Source organism: Culex pipiens, chromosome 3 (genome assembly GCF_016801865.2).
Source record: "Culex pipiens pallens isolate TS chromosome 3, TS_CPP_V2, whole genome shotgun sequence".
In the NCBI taxonomy this organism is placed as follows: Eukaryota; Metazoa; Arthropoda; class Insecta; order Diptera; family Culicidae; genus Culex; species Culex pipiens.
This window is the reverse complement of record NC_068939.1, coordinates 49,437,442-49,455,068: the sequence shown is the minus strand read 5'-3', so window position 1 is coordinate 49,455,068 and position 17,627 is coordinate 49,437,442. Positions and strand designations below refer to the sequence as shown.

Below are 17,627 nucleotides of genomic sequence, written 5' to 3'. Positions count from 1 at the left end.
AGTCCAATTCGCGCTCGTTGAAAAGATTTTTTAATTACCTATCCAAAGTAAGGTCGCATGAATGTTAAGAGATAAGATGAGATGATCATGCGATCCGGCCTCCAAAAAGTGCATAAATAGCACTTAAGTGCTTATAGATTTTGATAGGGTTGTCAGATCTTCAATGTCTTGGACGCGTTGGAAAGGTCTTTTAAATACCTTACTGAAAATGTATAGCATAACGGGGTTTCTTACAAAAACCACCCTTTTTACAATCTTCCGAACTTTAGTCAAAATCGTTTTTTTAGCATAACTTTTGAAGTACTTAACTAAACTCCATAATTTTTATGGGACCCCAAGACGGATCGAATGAGACCAAAACGGTCCAAATCGGTTCAGCCAGTGCCGAGATAATCCAGTGCAAATTTTTTTGATCAACATCCCACCACACACATAGACATTTGCTCAGAATTTGATTCTGAGTCGATATGTATACATGAAGGTGGGTCTATGAGGTCAAATTAAAAATTTCGTTTTTCGAGTGATTTTATAGCCTTTCCTCAGTAAGGTGAGGAAGGCAAAAATATGTTGTGATTCAATTATCCGAAGTGATATTTTTTTAAAGGCCTTCGGACTATCGAGTCCGAACCGTTTGTCACTTCCACACCAATCGCTACTGAAAACTCTCTCTTTTGCTCTCCCTCTCACTCGAATCAGGTAGTACAGCGCCACTGCTCAGAGAGCCCGATTGCGCTATGTCGCTCAAAGCTGACTCAAAAAAGTCTGCGTTTGGCTCTGTTTTGATCATTGGATAAATTGTTTAAAATCAATGTTATCAACAACAACATCAAAGACACATTTGACAGCAATTTCCGCCATATTCGCTTGTGACTCGGGTCGACGGACGGAGTAGGAAATCGATTGGCCAAGGAGCTGACAGCTAGCGAATCGAGTGCGATCGTGAATAATTGCATGCTCCATTTGGACAAAATTTCTTCACCGATTTCTAATCTTTGAATCGAAAATCAGAACCCTCGATCGAAATAATCGTGAAAAATTAGGCAAAAAATAATAATTGTAGGTTATAGAACAGACACAATACTACCAGAAACAATCAAAAACAAACAAATTAGAAGTGATTTTTTTTGTTCAAGCAAAAGTTGCTCAAAATGATCTCTTTTTTGAAAGAGAATATTTAAATATTTGAGCATGCGTATGATTTTTTTATGTGACACAATTTTTTTCTGATTTTTAATTTCTGTAAGAAGTGTTCACGAAGTCTGTGGAATAGCATTAGCATAAGCATTAGCAATAAAGGTCGCACAATTCCGGATGGCTGCACAACGCTTATCTTGCTGTTTAACTGTAATTAAACGTATGATAGCACTAGACTCTCATCCGGTTACAATATTCCAACACGGGAGATACCATGTTTTTCTCTTTAGATGAGCGTGTAATACTATCCAGTAATATAAGGGGCTCCTGGCCGGTACCTTGCTAACCTCGGGGATTGGAAGGTATGTTAGTAAACATCTATCTAGAATGCGCAGAGATCTCTACGTCACCTAGTGGTATAGATGTTTGTAGGGAGGTTTTGGACTCAATGTTAGTAAATTGAACGTTTGTTTTTTTAACACCACCACCACCAAAACCATACCATCACCACAAAAAGCCATGCTAGATTTTAATACAAATACATTACAAAACGAACACAACAATAAAACCATCTTCCTGGCCCTGCTGCCCACACGATACTGACGCGCAATAATATTAATTACCACAATGACCCCCCACTGCATGCATGACTTGAATATGAACACGAACATAGCACAAAGAGAACACCACAAAAATCCACCTTCCCATCACCATTACTTGCATGATACTCGTGTTCACGAAGTCTGTGGAATCTTTAAATATTATTTTTGTTATTAGTTTTTTTTTTTCTTTTTCATTCAAGGCTAATGTATATTCCCAAACTCAATTTTGATTCAATCTGGTTACGTTAAGACCAATTCCGGGGGATCCAGGATAAAACAGATACAGTGAATTTCAGGGCTTAGGAGTCAGTATCGGAACCGGTATTGCTGAGGTTTTAGAAGCTGGCGACGGAGTCGAAGTTGTGCCTGAAGCTACGCAGACTACGCAGCTCTGGTTAATTCAATATAAAATTTGTAAAATATGACAACACTAACATCACTATTATTTTTATGGAAGTTTCGGAACATGGTAAATACCAAATACTTTACAAATAGTTTAGCTTTATTTCCATTTGTTTCAGTTTGTACACTAGTAATACTCGAAAAACTAATGTTATGCAATTACTACACACACAATTTATTCTCCTGATTAGCCAAACAGGATCCGTCAACGTGACTAGCTTTGCGCTTGACTTGATACAAATCATAATCATTCTTCGTGCAGCCCAAACCGCTTTCCTCACACGATTCCCTTCTTCGCGCCCGACTTACACACCACGAAATAGGCCGTATTGAGCAGCGTAAAAACGGCCATCCCAAACGCCCCTCCGATGGCGCCGACCACATTCGGCACCGGGTACACCTGCCAGGGACGGTCCCAATCGAGCGGTGCCACCACCGACGCACCCCAAGCGCCCAGAATTACTCCGATGCAGTTATTTTTTAGCAGCGTAAGATAGGAATTCGCCAACGGAGTGCGAAGGTCGAACGCTTCCGAGAAGAAGAGGCGAACTGTGTCGGCATAGCCGATGAACAGGCCGATTGGGAAGACGGTGAGGGTGGTCAAGGTGGCGGCAAGGGACACCGTTTCTTCAAACTGATCGAGCGGCGCTCCCAGAATCAGGCAGATAAATCCGTAGAAGAGCATCGACAGCAGAAGAATGCCCAGCAATCCTCCGACCTCCTTGAGCGGAGTGTTGGCGCCCTTCTTCGCTTGGTACTTACCGGAGGAAGACTTGGACGAGGAGGATGACGACGACGTCGTTCCGGATCGTACCGTGCCATCCAGCTGGAAGGCCTTCCGGACGTACTGCTGCTTGAGCAGTTCGATCACCGGAAGCAGCAGCAGCACGAACGAGGACCAGCAGTGGCCAATGTCGAACAGGCGGTCCGAGTAGATGAGATACGCGAAAAAGGTCGCGTTCAGGGCGATCGATAGGACGCTGACGTTGATGTACAGCTTGGTCGACGGGTTCAGACGGCACCCGTCCGTGGCCGGCATTTTTCTGGGTTGGAAAGGGAGCAAGTTAGTGGAAATTGATTGCTAGTTTATAGAATGACTCACCAGCGGACGATTATTACCTGCAACAGTACAAAATTGTTACAAATTCACTGATAATTCATTGATACTTCATCAAATTGATAAGAATCACACAAACTCATTAAAAACACGAAAACTTCTTGACTTTTTGGAAAATCAAAACAAATCACTCGGGCGGGCAAATGCTTGACAGTTGACCTAATCGAAGCTGATTCAACCGCGGAACCCTTCTGTTTTCATTTTGAGGAGAACTGTCAAAAGTGGGTGACATGAATAATGTTTTGGTTGCGTTTCGAGGAGAGATTTGAATTTTGTTGCTGAAAATCAGTGTAAAATCGTGAAATTAAGTGCAATTTATGGTCACTTATTAGAACGGAAGCTTATTCTACCGTTCTAAGCTCAAGTTTTTAAGGTAACAATGGTTTGAACTGAGATTAAACAAAGTTTTTGATTTCACTTGAGACGAATGAAATTTTTGATTAGGGTACCTTTGCTCATTGTTGACTTATGCTACAGAAGACAAAAACTAGGCACCAGTATCTCGCGTCTGCATTCGAAGTTCAACTTGACAAATTGCTTTAAAAAAAACAATGAAAATTCTTTGTTTCAATACACTCAAACCCCGATGGTTTTACACCAACTGTTGTCGAACTAATGTGGTCACTTTTTAGTTTGACACTCCTTTCATACGGAGTTCACACACACTACCAAACGTTTGTTTTGATAGTGTGAGTAAGCGCCGTGTAAAAAGTGACAGTTCGTCACTTTTTAGTTTGACTTTGTCAAACCAACGGGGTACAAACTAAAAAGTGACCAACCACCGGGGGTATGTGGATACAAAAATTTAGCTATAGCTATATGCTGTTCCGTTAATGATCAGCTGAAATTTAACAATTAATCAAAATTATCAGTGAGAACCAACCATCCGTTCACGATTTAATCCCTAAAACGCCTATTTTATTAGTCAATACCGGCGCCTACTCAAGAAACGAATATCCCAAGCAAGCTTCCCTGTACCGTGCGGTACACGCGGTACACTCGTACCGCGGGTTTGCTTTGCGCCTCCTTTGTTCGGTTTACACCCGTACCCGACTCACACGAGCCGAGGGTAGTTTGGTTCATCGTACCAGCGCACCACGACACTCTCGGCTTGCCCCGTCAGTTTTGAGTCTGGCACTCACCCATGGCATGAACCCAGTGTATGAATCAAGGTGCTTCACTCGATACGAGCCGAGGCACGTGCCGTGGCATGCGCCGGCGTCACCAATCGGGTTCAGGCCGATTGGTGCCGTTCGTTTCATTTGATGATGAACCACCACTGGAGCGTGTGAAGTTCTCGAAGGTTCGTGTGTTTTTAGTGGCCGTTGTTTTGGTTGGGGAGCGTTCTTTGATTACGCTGCTGTGTCCCCTAGCACGGGACTATGTAGGGGAAATATACCGTAAACCGGGGTGACTTTGATAGGATTTCAATTTATTATTGGAATATTTCCCAACTGGAAAGGTATTTCTCAAGATCATTATTTTTAAAAAATGTACTGGGGTAGGCCACACAAAGTCCATGCATTATTTCGGAAAAAAAAAATTCTATAATGTTAAGAAAAATGGTTACGTTAAAAATAATCATTTTAAATTCCGGGGTGACTTTGATAGTCATAGTTTTTCTTGGTAAAATCAGATTAAAGGTGTTCAAACTTTATTTTTACATTAAATGTAGTATCACTATGGTTGCTGATATAGTTTTCAAGAAAAAAATAATCAATGTTTATATTTAGTTAACTAGGTTTTTAAGGTTTTTAACAAAATACATATAAATTTTTGGTAAAATTGTTAAAAAGTCGGAATTTTGTCTGAAATTCGTCAAATCTAGTATTGTTCATAAAATTATCGATTTATATTACATTTTAAACTGAATTCGAAGCACGAATCACAAGTTTTCACTTTTTATATGAAATTGTTGCAATTTCACCTATGATTTGGAGATTTTCGAATTATGTTTCAAAAACACATATTATTTAATATTTACAAAATTAGTTTGCATTCTCGTAATGGAAAATTGTCCAAAGAATCCGAAAATGCATTCCATTTTCCGATTCAAAATCATGTTCATTGAGAAAATTATGACACTTTGAGATGTTTGAAATAATGCCTTTCATCAACATTTTCTAAACAATAGTTAACTAACTTTTTAAACTTTTCAAAATGTTATGAAAAGTTCTTCTAGAGGTACTTTGAGTACTTCTCTACCATGTTCAGTATGATTCCAAACCATTCCGTACGTATTTAATTTGTACTCTTCATTTTGCGGAAAAATCTTAAGACATATAAAAGTCACCCCGGCTGTCAAAGTCACCCCTTTTACGGAACCCATTTTCTCCACACTAACCTTTAGACCTATTATCGTTACTTTTGCAGAGAAACCGAATATTTCCCCTGCATGTTGCTTTTTGAATTGTTAAGGGAAAAATGTAATGCTTTTCTCGTGAGCGGATAAGTTTCCATTTAGATGGTTTTGTAGGGGTCGGCGGGAGATTACGCTACAAAATTTTAATTAAATTTAGTTTTAAGTTTTTACTTTTATGATTTGAGTTTCAAGACTTTCAACTATTCAACTAACCCAGATGGTTTACCACCACTTTCTTCACTTACTACTAAGCGTTTGGCTTGATAGTGAGAGAGAGTGTCATGTAAAAAGTGACAGTTTGTCACTTTTGAGTTTAATTTTTTAAACCAATGGGGTATAAACTAAAACGTGTTGAACGAAAAAGTGACCAACCACCGGGGGTAGAGTGTATGTTAAGTATATCAAGTACAGTCCAGACTCGATTATCCGAAGGGCTTGAAAAAATGTCACTTTGGGTAATCGAATCAACAGTATGATCCCTAAATAACTCTAATGTAAGTTAAGAATTTTTACATCCTAGATCGTGGTCAAAATAGTGGCGATGAAATATTGAGAAATATTTTGGACTACTATACGTAATTGATTATATTATACCATATAAAAGATATATATATATAGATAAAAGATTTTAAATTGTAATTAGTTGGGATACGACGGAAACGGACATGAGGTGCGTGGGATGTTGGAAGGTTAATGATCGGCAGCTGCGTCCGAGATGTCGTGTCTCAAGGAGTCCCTGTTGCGACTCTACACAGCCTTGTACTATTTGTTACCTTGATCATTTACGGACAAATTAAGTTAATATTACTGGAAGGCAGGGTTGTTAAAATATCAAAATATCAGCTCTCAGCAACTACAATTATCCCGCCTAAATATTCATGCCTCAAATACAACTGCTCTTCTCTTTTCATTTAAACTCTCAGCGCCGAACATAGCCGAACACGTTTTCGTGTTTACCCACTCGCGATTGACATTTTCCTTTTCTCTCTCATTTCCGCTTCCACGATCATCCTACCGCAACAGCGTTTAACCACAAAAGCCGCCATAAAAACAATTTCGCAAACGCAGTTTAACGAGAGTTCTCTCATTGCAGTTTTCGGAGATATTGAGAGATTCAGTGGTGAGAGGGCATAGTCGAGGAAAAGGGAAGGAGTGATAGAGAGAGAATGACATCGCTGGGACTCACGAGGCACAAAAAGAGATCTTACAAGCTATTAGGTTTTACTCCGACTCGATTTTTAGGTTAGAAATTTGACAGTTCGGCTGCACTGTTTACATTTTTTGCACGTGTGTCTAAGTAAAAATGTGTGTGCGTGTGCGCTCGTGACGTCACGCTGTAAAACCTAATTAGGTTGTTTATAGGACCTATTAAAAAAACTAGATTTAAGCATAGTGAATAATAAAACATTTTTTTGAATAGTTTTACATACTTCCATAGAATAGAATTTAAGCCAAAAAAAGTAAGGTAACAACTAATCCTTACTTAAAACGAGAACACTAAACTCACTGAAATATTCTAAATTTGAAACTAATGGCTTGATCAGTGGTCAAGGAGGGCTAACTCATTCCATTTTTTCAGTTCAGAGACCATTATAGAGTTTTTTTTTAAATGGACCAATAAACTATTGTCTTTCATATGTTTATAGGATCTAATCAAAAGAAACTTTAGATTTATTTAAAAACAGTCGTAGATCTAAGCTACTACTCATCATGTCAGGGTTGGCATTACTACTAAGCGATTCAAGAAACACTTGGAATGGTAAATAAAAATCCAGAACTACACTGTTGGGGCCAAATCCCCCAACTGGATTGTGCGGGTGGACTGAATTTCGGTTTCCGGGTGATAAAAACACAAGAGGTTCGATTTTCTCACTTTTACTCCAAAAAACTCTAGAAAATTCCGATTTATATTTACACTTGCGCGACGTGTCTCGATCTCGTCCCGAAAGAAACGGATTGAAAATTTTCCACTCTGTCTCTCTCTCTGCGCTTCGGCTCGCGCCGTCTTCTTCCGTTGCATCGTTTCGTGCTGTCATGTTGGTAGCGCCGTCGCTGACAGCGACGCAGGGCTAGACTCACGCACACTGGGCGACAGTTGCACATCCGGGCAAAACATTCGGCGTCGTGCCGAACACACACTTTTATAATTTAAATTGTGTATTTTGTGAAAAAAATGTGTGTGTGTGTGTGTGTGTGTGTGTGTGTGTGTGTGTGTGTGTGTGTGTGTGTGTGTGTGTGTGTCGTTTAGCACTACAAGGACAAACGTACCTTTTACCAGCAGCAACTTATCCAATGTCGAACGCCTAGATAAACAAACCTGCACTGCCCATGATCGCATAAATGTCCCATATGCATTTTCATCACTTTTGAGTTATTGATGCTGTTTGGTTCAAAATCGTGTGCTCTTTCAAAAGAGCACATAACATCCAGTACTTTGTTCTAGAAATCAGGAGGAAATCCAGTTTTTTTTGTGAACGTAGCCTTATGTGTGGGACAAACTTCAAATGCGTTTTTCTCAGTTTGCTGTTTTTGCATATGGGACATTTATGCGAACATGGGCAGTGCAGTTCAATTCACACTCAAACGCTCGGGTAGTCATTTGACCCCTATTTTTTTTCTTAGAAATCTCATAACTGTTGGTAGAATTGACCAATTTGGATGCTTCCGGTTGCAAAAGGTCCAGATTTGTCTATATTTTTAACTGTCAGACGGGGGACAAATATGGTTCACTTTTACCGGAGATATTCCGGATTATGTTGGGGTACCTCGGCCCTCTTATTTGGGGTTTTGGTCAATAGAACAAAAACCATTTTACAGAACATTGCCGGAAATGATGCAAAACTTCAAGGCATCATTCTAATACATCATCCAGCAAAAATAAATGATATGGTTAAGTCCTACGGGGCACCGGAGCCGATTCCAGTTGGGCACCAACTGACATCAGCGCAGTGAACCGTTTCCGGTTGGAACCTGTTCCGGTGCCCGAAGGTCTTGACCATGTCAATTATGTTATTATTCGCTTTGATTTCGCTTCACGAGGCTAATGTAGTATTTTATTTGACAGGTTGACAGGGCTATATAAACAATCACTGCTGATGTCAGAGATTTTGATTATGCTACTTTATTTAAAATCATTATTAAATAGACTTCACTGAAGTAACTCATTTTTGCATTTGCTCATTTTTGGTGGAGAGATAGCTTATTAGGAGTACTTTCAAAATACGCAACAACCCAGAAAGTGACAAAATGTTGCCGTTGAATTATAAAATTTTGCAAACAAAAATTAACAAAATAAACATAACGTGTTTAATAAAAAAATACATAGGGTTTTACGGCCATGTTACTCTACTCCAGTTCTTAATGAATCTTGAGAAAAAATCATCCAATACAAAACATTAAAAAAATATATATTCGGTCTACGCTTCGGTGCTCAAAAGACAGAATGCATCACGTGATTTTCGAATGATCCCCTCTACTCCATTTCGCTAAACCATAGAATAGAGAAAGATAGAATTGCCACTCATTTACCGACTGGGGGACAAAACTGTGCTGCCTAACTGATGCCAGCGGCGAAACGGGAAACTACAACACCCTGCGCATAATACTGCCAAGAATGTGGAGAACTGGTTGGCACATATATATTATTCATTAAAAATGTAAAATGATTTTTAAAAACATGGAAAACAAATCAAAACAATTATGAAAATTCAAGATAAGTTTCTCCTGTCTCGTCAGAGGCGCTGGAGCAGAAATCCCACGTTAGAGGAAGACCATGCCCCGGGGGGCGTAGTGCCAATAGTTTCGTTTTTCGTGTATCCCTTAACTAGGATTTTTTTAATATAAGATTAAATGATTTTTATTTCGCATCAGCATCTTTTTTTTCTAAATTCCAAGATTATGCCAAATAAGTTAACACCCGTTTTCACTTCTCCAAGACATCTGTTTTTCATGTTGACATTTCGTTGTCGTTGTCAAACCAAGTGAAGAACCGAAAGAGGAAAAGACTATTTTGCCGTTCGGAGTGAAGAAAAGTGGTCGTGGTGTTCCAGCTTGAAGATTCTGAGGAAGAAACCCGGCCACGCCGGCAACGGTTCCCGAGTTGTGCTTGACGTCGACGGGCTCCTCCTCTTGCTTGTTGTCCGCCTTGCCTTGCCTGTTGCTTGTTTCGACCATGATTTGCATCAAATTTTCGTCATGGCGCTCGACAGGCGCTTCTCCTTGCGGGTAACGTCCAGCAGGGTGGCGTCCGGGTATTTCTTCAGGAATTTTTCAATCGTGTAGCACTGCGAAATTGCCGAGAACCTTTAAGCAGGCACCCACGAGATTCGCCCGGGCAGGTTAGGCGGAAAGTACTAGAAGTCTTCACCGTGTTCCGGAACGTACGCAGTATGACGCAGTCTTCTTCCGGCTTAAAATCTTGTTTCTCAGTGGCATCTTCTTCACCACTTTGTTCCACTCACTCGGTTCTCGTCGACCAACCTGACCAGCAAAGCCTCCGCACTCCAACTTAAACCGCAATTTGCGCCCAATCCTAACGTTCAACCGCCTTCACTAGTCTCGTCTTTTCACCCGGCTTCCAAGCACCATTTCACATTTTTGATCGCCAACTGAACGTCAACAAGCCTTTTTCCATCTGTCACTGTCAAACAAAACGCACCCTCCAGAATGCACAGGGCAGTTCCATCAAAGTGCACAGTGCGCATTTCGACTGAAGTTCCCCGTTTCGAGTAGTGGTGGCGCTGTCGGCAGTGTCCCTTGACGTTTACAAGGGGGAATCGGCAAGTGGCAATTCTACCTATCTCTATTCTATGGCTAAACATAAACAAAATAGTAGGATATGGTCAAGCTCAAAAAGCTCGGACAAATCTAGAGCAAATTTCGGCCGAAGAGGGGACACGTGCCCCCAGTCCCCTAACCTGTTACCACCAGTGCTAAAAGTGTAAAACATTAGATACAAATCTTTGAGTTATTTTATTGATTTTATGTGAATTTTTAAACATTCCAATTTATTCCAATGCATTTAATAGAAACGAATAATACTCATAGCATAACAAAGCCGAAAAACTTTCTTTTACACCACCCACCATAAAGTGTTACGTAATATTTGAATGAACCAAATGCACAACACAAAAGTTGAAATATGCACAATGCTATTTTATCCAGACAGTTTGAAACGATTTTCCAACAAAAAAAATGTCCTCGCTAAACACTAATATATCTACCTTTTCAACTTTTTCAATAATTTATCCTTCTCAAAACAATTGCACTAACGATCGCGTACGCAAACAGTCTACACAACAACCTAAGCAGGCGACGAAACTTCAACAACTGTGCAACCTAACGGTTTGCTGGCTCGCAGTGACAGTGATTCGGAACGAACCTTGGCTTGTACCGAATGAACGCACCTCGGTACACACGCTGGGTTCATGCCACGGTTGAGTGCCAGACACTAAACCGAGGTGATGAACTGAGTGCCTTGGCACGCTGGTACGATGAACCAAAATACCAATACATAAATGGGTGCAGGTTCGTACCGAAGCTAGAAAACCAAACCCTCGGTGTGCTTTGTCACTGGCGCATGGGAAGCTTGATCCCAAGTTTGATCACATGCTAGAAGAGAACGTGAAGCAACCTTTCTATACTCATACGGTTATCTCCGGACTCAAACCTAAGGTTTTCACCCCAAGATGAACCCATGACTTTCCGCTTATGAGGCAAAACTCGTAACCATTAAGCTACAGGAGGTTGGCTACATAATAATGACAGTTAATTTGCCGAAGTTGCAGTTCTTACTTCGGTAAAATCAAGGGTAAAATTTTATCGAACTGTGCAGAATTTGATTGAAAACCAATAAGCCACTCTTCTTGTAGACTTAAGTGAGAGGAAGGATATTGAAAGACGAGATTTTTTTCTGTGAAAACTTCGTCAACCGATGCAAACATTTTTCAAATTTATGTTGTTTATATTTTCAAACGTATTTCAAACCAAATTCAATTATCATTGTCTATCTTTTCTCCAGAATCCCATAAAGAGCTCTCCACCCTCGCCACCATGATCCACCTCACGGGCCAGAACCTCTCCACCAAGGAGGTCATCCAGAACATTTTCTCCCCCATCGTCGGCTCCATAATCTCCCCCCAGGCGGAGGAACTATGCCAAAAGAACAACCTAACCTTCGTGGAAATGCTGCAGCCCTTTCTGCGTCTCTCCTCGGACGCCCACTTCCGAGACACCGCCGGCACCAGCGTCTCCATCAAGGGCCTCCGCATCAACGTGTGCGACGTCAACTGGCGCCCACCGCAGACCATCCTGGCGAAGAAGATGCTCAACGAGTCCGTCACGTCGGCGGTCGGAGAAAAGGTCAAGGGCGTCAAGCTCGAAGACGGTTCGTTCGTGGACATCCCGACGTCCGAGCCGTGGTTCGAGCAGTGGCGCGAGACGTTTCTGACGGTGCAGTTTCCGTCGGATCACGAGTTTACGCGGCATTTGCTGTGCTCGCTGATTGTGGTGTCGAGCATCGACGTTAATCCGCTCGAGGTGGCCGGCCAGCTGACCAAGAAGATCCAGATGATGCAGAACATTACGCCGCCACGGCTGCCCAAGTGGTTCTCGGCGGACACGTTGAACTGTTACGTGATGCTGCACGACGGGTGCTCGGGGGATATTGGGAAGTAAGTATCCAGGATTTAATAAACATGGTAGTTGTCAGTAGTTGTGTCGACACTAACGCTCACGCCATTTTGGGACTGTCAAAAAATTTCACCTGCATGCCAAGCTCATTCGAGTTATTGTTTATTTAATCAAGTTGACTTAATCCTATACATGGCCATTCGTCACCGGACTCATCCGAGTATTCAGCTTCTTGATATGATGAAGTAATGCTCGTTCTAATGCTGCAAACGCTCTTCGAAATTGCCAACATTCATATGACACTCACGCTCACACAATTTTAAGAAATACTGTCAAAAAATTCAATTGCAAACTCAACAAAAAAAATTGCGGTAATGTTTGCACTAACGCTTCTAACCCTCGTGAAAATGAGCAAAGTACATTTGAAACTCACGATAACATAAAAATTAGTTCTGTCAAAAAATTCAGCAACAATTACATTTCTGGAGTTTTTTTTGAAAAGGACCAATAAACCAAATTTTCAGTTTTTGCTTTTTGGGTGTTTTTTAATACCCCTGACTCAAGGCGGTTCTAAAAACACCCAAAAAGCAAAAACTGGAAATTTGGTTTATTGGACCTTTTCAAAAAAAAAACTCCAGATTTCATCCCCGTAATAATAGTGTAATAACCATGCTAACGCTTCAAACGCTCATGAAAGTTGTGAACGTTGATTTGACACTCGCACCATTTTAGAACTAAGTTTACTATCTTAAATATTCTCCAACATTTTGAACTCATCCCTGCATTCAAATCATTATTAAAACTGTGTAATGCCCGTGCTAACGCTCAAGCACTTGCATTAAAAGTCAGCTTTTTTGATAGAATTTACTGTTAACACGTGCGTTAGTATAATTTCTTGACTTCAAAGTCCATGTTTGGGAAATGCTAACCTTTCAGAGCCCAGCAAGCGTTCGAGGGTCTCAAATCGACGTACGGCGACCACAAGTGCTTCCTGCTGCAGATCAACTCGCATCAGGGCCCCCCGATGGAGTGTCCCGACCCGTGGCTGCGCTATCTGAAGAAACACCAGCGGCCGGAGCTGACCGCGGCGGAGATAGACTCCGCGCCGAAGACGCCCCAGGACATGGGTCCGGTAATGACGATGCCCACGACGGTGCAGAGCGTATCGATAACGCCGGGTGGGAGCAGCACCACGTCGGATAGTCTTTCGGTGTCCGGGATTGTGACAGGGGAGGTGATCGCCCATCCGCTGAGTCCGGTTCAGGAAATGGGCGTTGAGCTGCAGGAGACTTCCAGCTTGACGTCGAGCATTGACAGTTTGTCCCAGCAGACGATCAACCCGAACGTGTGGACGGTTGAGAGTGACGTGGATATTGCGCACGGGACGTTTTTGACGGCTGGGGATTTGGACAACTTGAAGCACTTTGTGCAGGACTTTGCCGTGAGGGCGTTGATTCCGTACGTGGAGAAGTTGGTTGGGGTATTGAACGATTCTATTTCGAATAAGAAGGGCGTTAGTCGGTCATTGCTGAGCGCTACTAAGCGGTGGTTTGTGACGAACAAGCCGGGAACTGGGACCAACCAGAATGCAGTGGTGTACACGAACGAATCGACGGAGCTGCAGACGCGGAAGTTGGGCGATCTGTACTTTATGTTCGGTCATTACTCGCTGGCATTCCAGGCGTATCATCAAGCGAAGCGAGACTTCAACGCGGATTCCGCTTGGCAGTACTACGCTGGAGCGCTGGAAATGGCTGCGCTGGCAGCGTTCATGCAAGGGACGCCAAGCCGGAAGACTTACGACTACATGGAGGAATCGATTGTAACATATTTGAACAGCTGTAAGATGCCTCAGTTTGCAACTCGAGCGACCTTGCTTTCGATCGAGTGCTTGAAGTCTGCCAAACTGTATCAGGAGGCTGCGAAGCAACTCATCCGCATGACCAGTGAAGACTCGGATCTGCGATCGGCACTGCTTTTGGAGCAGGCGGCTTACTGCTACCTGCTTGCGACTCCTCCCCAGTATCGCAAGTACGCCTTCCATTCCGTACTGGCAGGTCATCGATTCTCCAAGTCCGGTCAACGGAAGCATTCCTTCAGGACGTACAAGCAAGCCTACCAGATATTCGAAAACCGCGGCTGGAGCCTAGCTGAAGATCACATCCAGTACACGATCGGTAGACAAGCTATCAACCTGAAGAAGCTGGACGAAGCCAGCAATTGCTTGGCCCATCTACTACGACCTTCCAGCTTACAAAGCGCTACCCAGCAAGCGTTCTTCTTGAAGGACTTCCTCGCCACCCAGAAGGCACTGCTGGGCAAAGGAGAAATCAACGACATCCTCACGATTTCCCTGCCGAAAATAGTCCAAACCATGACGCGCGTTCTCGTAACGTCTCAACCTCCGGTAGCGAACCCACTGTTTATCCCAGCCACCAACATCACGATCGCGTCCGCGCAAATCGAAGAGAACATCTGGAACAAGATGGAGGAGATGCTGGTCCAAACGGCCTCCAAGAAGTCCATCATGATCTTCAAGCCGAGCAAGTCGCTGTTCACGCAGGAATCACCGGCGACGGACAACCCGCGCAGCGTGCACGGCGAACCGGTCGAGATTGCGTTCAACCTGGAGAACACGATCAAGCCACCGATCACGTTCGAGCACATCAACGTGTTGTGGGAATTTAGAAACGAAACGCAGGCTATCTTCTCCAACAAACCTTTGTTTATGGTGAACGAAGTGGGCGCTGAAGAGCGCAAAGAGATCGACAACATCGTGGCGACCACGTCGGTTCCGATCGTACACTTTGGCGAGTACGAAACCAAGACGATCTCGTTGAAGCTGACTCCGCGATGCATCGGGCAGCTTCGCATTCTGGGGATCGTCGGCAAGATTTCATCCAACGCTACCGGAACCACCGATGCTCCCAATCTCTGGGGTAAGCAGCTGTTCGAAGCACTGCCAATTCGTAGCAACGCCAAGGACAACCGCACGGTACAGTTCGATCGCAAGCTCGAGCTCGAAGTTCTTCCCCCGGCTCCAGCTCTCCACGTCAGCTTCTCGCAGTGTCCCACCGAAGTCCTCGCCGGCGAGGTGATCCCGATCAAGATCAACATGACCAACGCGGGTGTTTCCGCGCTAAGCGACATCCTGATCTGCGTCGATAACCCACGGTACGTGCTGATCAACCCGGAAGAGTCCGAAGTTCCGCTTTCGATTAGACGGGATTTGCGTAACTTGGTCAACGAAAACCTCGGCAAGGAGAAGGAAGCTCGCAAGCAGTACGTGTTCCGGGCGTTCCGTGAGTCCGAAGGAAACTTCATCAACCCGAAAGAGACCAAGGTTAGCACCATCTGGCTGCAGGCTCCGTACGTCAAGGGCCAGAAGAGCATCAAGCTGCTGATTTACTACGGAATGCCGGCGGATTACCCGAAGATGAAGTAGGTTCCAACTCATCATCGTGTAGAAATACTCATCCTGATACAATCCCCCTTTCCGTGTAGATACCGCCTCGTTCGACACACCTGGAACTTCAACGTGAACGAGTCCCTGCTGCTGGACGCCAACTGCAACGTCAGTAATCCCGTCACCAACGAGCTCGGCATCGATGTGAACGTGCGCAATTTGAACCAGGTGCACCATCCGCTCATGACGGAGATCACCGTGAACGAGATCGTGCTGTACTGCTCGACGTACTCGCTCAACCCGGCCAAGATTGTTTGTAAGTCTTCCTTTTCGTCATCCCGGTGTAGATGCCCTTAAAAATCTGTTTTCTCTCCATCAAGACATCAAAAACCCCGGCTACCAGAAGCACCTCGTCGAAGGCGTCGGCCTCAAGACGAACGAAACGCTCAGCCTACGCTGCAACCTCCAGAAACGGCCCGAGGACGTCCGCTTCGGCGGCGACATCCGCGAGTACATCAGCGACAAGCTGTCGACCGTCTCAATTCGGGCGCCGGATGCCGAAGCCGTGCGCAGCCTGCCCAACTTCCATGCGATGGACAGCTTCCTGCTCAAGACGGAAACCAAGTACATCCGGGTGTACGAGAGCAGCAACAACGAAGAGTTCAACCAGATCATCTCCAGCCTGGACCGGCACATGACGGTGTGCGTCAACTGGAGCGGCCACATCAACGACAACGGGTCGTCGCGGGACGCGTACGGGCAGCACTTTGTGCAGCTGCGGAATCTCTACGATTCGTGAGTCTTGAAGTTGTGAGTGCTTGCGGAGAAAAGGGAACTGAATTTGGTTTTTCTTTTCCAGCGCCTTCTGTCCACCGTCGGAACGGCAGCAGCAGCAGGTGACGACCTTCACCCACAACGAGGTAGTCTACAGTATCTACGACAACCTGGACGAAGTCATTCCGAAGGCTGATGAAGCACTGGAGGACGGATGGGGAGTTAATAACAAGTTAGTATCTAGGGATTTAACTTGGTAGGTAAACTTGCTTAAATTTTAATATTTTTCAGCTTTGTTGCGCAGCGTTGCTTCCTGGAGGAGAACATGCAAACGGTGGAACTTGTAGCGAGTGCATAATTCTTGAGTAAAACACATTATACCTATAGACTAATCATAATTTATAAGCTAATGCTGATAACTATTGTGATTTTATTTATTCCATAAGCAAAAATAAATGTTTTCTTTAGATGTTATTCCAATAAAATTAAACATTTCGATTTTGAAAATAATACTATGGTAAATTAATACTACAGTAAATTTATGGTTTACATTTCCGTTTTGAAAATATTAATTCTGTCATTCTATAGTCACTACATGACCTACTGATCATCAACAAAATTAACTTGCAATTTCATGAAGTGCAACATGGTTTCTAGCGTGGAACCGTTTTGATGGTACCCTGGAACGCCTGGAACCGGTTCCGGATTTGCGCAGAGCGTAAACTACACTGAGTGGCAGTGCGTGGCCGAATGGTTACGCTGTCCGCTTTGTAAGCAGATGATTCTAGGTTCGATTCCCATCTGCTGCAACCTTCCATCGGATGAGGAAGTAAAATGTCGGTCCCGGCCTTGGTTGTTAGGCCGTTAAGTCATTCCAGGTGTAGGAGTCGTCTCCATGCCATAAGTACAAACAACACACCAAACCAAGCCTACTCCGGTGGAATCGCTGGCGGCGGTTGGACTCGCAATCCAAAGGTCGTCAGTTCAAACACTGGGGTGGAAGGTTCCTTGGAGTAGGAGGAGGTTTGGGTGCTCTCCCCATTCACGCCTTCGGACTCCTAGGTTCGAGCAGAAACTTGCAATAGAGACCACAAAAGACCCGGGGGTCGTTAACCCTCTAACGCCCAGAGCTGTTTGCTTATCGTAAAAATAGTAAATGGCTAAATTTTGGTACAATATTGCAGGAAATACTTTACTTTG

The 17,627-nt window shown here is 43.6% G+C and overlaps 2 protein-coding genes across 3 annotated transcripts; one reads left to right on the top strand and one right to left on the bottom strand.

Moving 5' to 3' along the window:
• Positions 1-2,220: 2,220 nt before the first annotated feature.
• On the bottom strand, positions 2,221-3,392 carry LOC120413229 (uncharacterized). Of its 2 annotated transcripts, none has more exons than XM_039573956.2 (2): positions 3,258-3,392; positions 2,221-3,181 (listed from the first exon to the last, which is right to left on the bottom strand). In XM_039573956.2, exon 2 carries the CDS (start codon positions 3,175-3,177, stop codon positions 2,416-2,418), a length of 762 nt encoding a protein of 253 aa, XP_039429890.1. In that variant the 5' UTR covers positions 3,178-3,181; positions 3,258-3,392; the 3' UTR covers positions 2,221-2,415. The 2 variants fall into 2 exon arrangements, with proteins under 2 accessions (XP_039429890.1, XP_039429889.1); XM_039573955.2 differs by having other exon boundaries at positions 3,241-3,375.
• An 82-nt stretch (positions 3,393-3,474) lies between these two features.
• LOC120413214 (trafficking protein particle complex subunit 8) lies at positions 3,475-16,939 on the top strand. Its single transcript, XM_039573932.2, has 7 exons — positions 3,475-3,628; positions 11,637-12,288; positions 13,184-15,688; positions 15,752-15,969; positions 16,034-16,448; positions 16,513-16,659; positions 16,719-16,939. The coding sequence occupies exons 2-7, from the start codon at positions 11,669-11,671 to the stop codon at positions 16,783-16,785; spliced, it is 3,972 nt and encodes a 1,323-aa protein (XP_039429866.1). The 5' UTR covers positions 3,475-3,628; positions 11,637-11,668; the 3' UTR covers positions 16,786-16,939.
• The last annotated feature ends 688 nt before the right edge of the window (positions 16,940-17,627 follow it).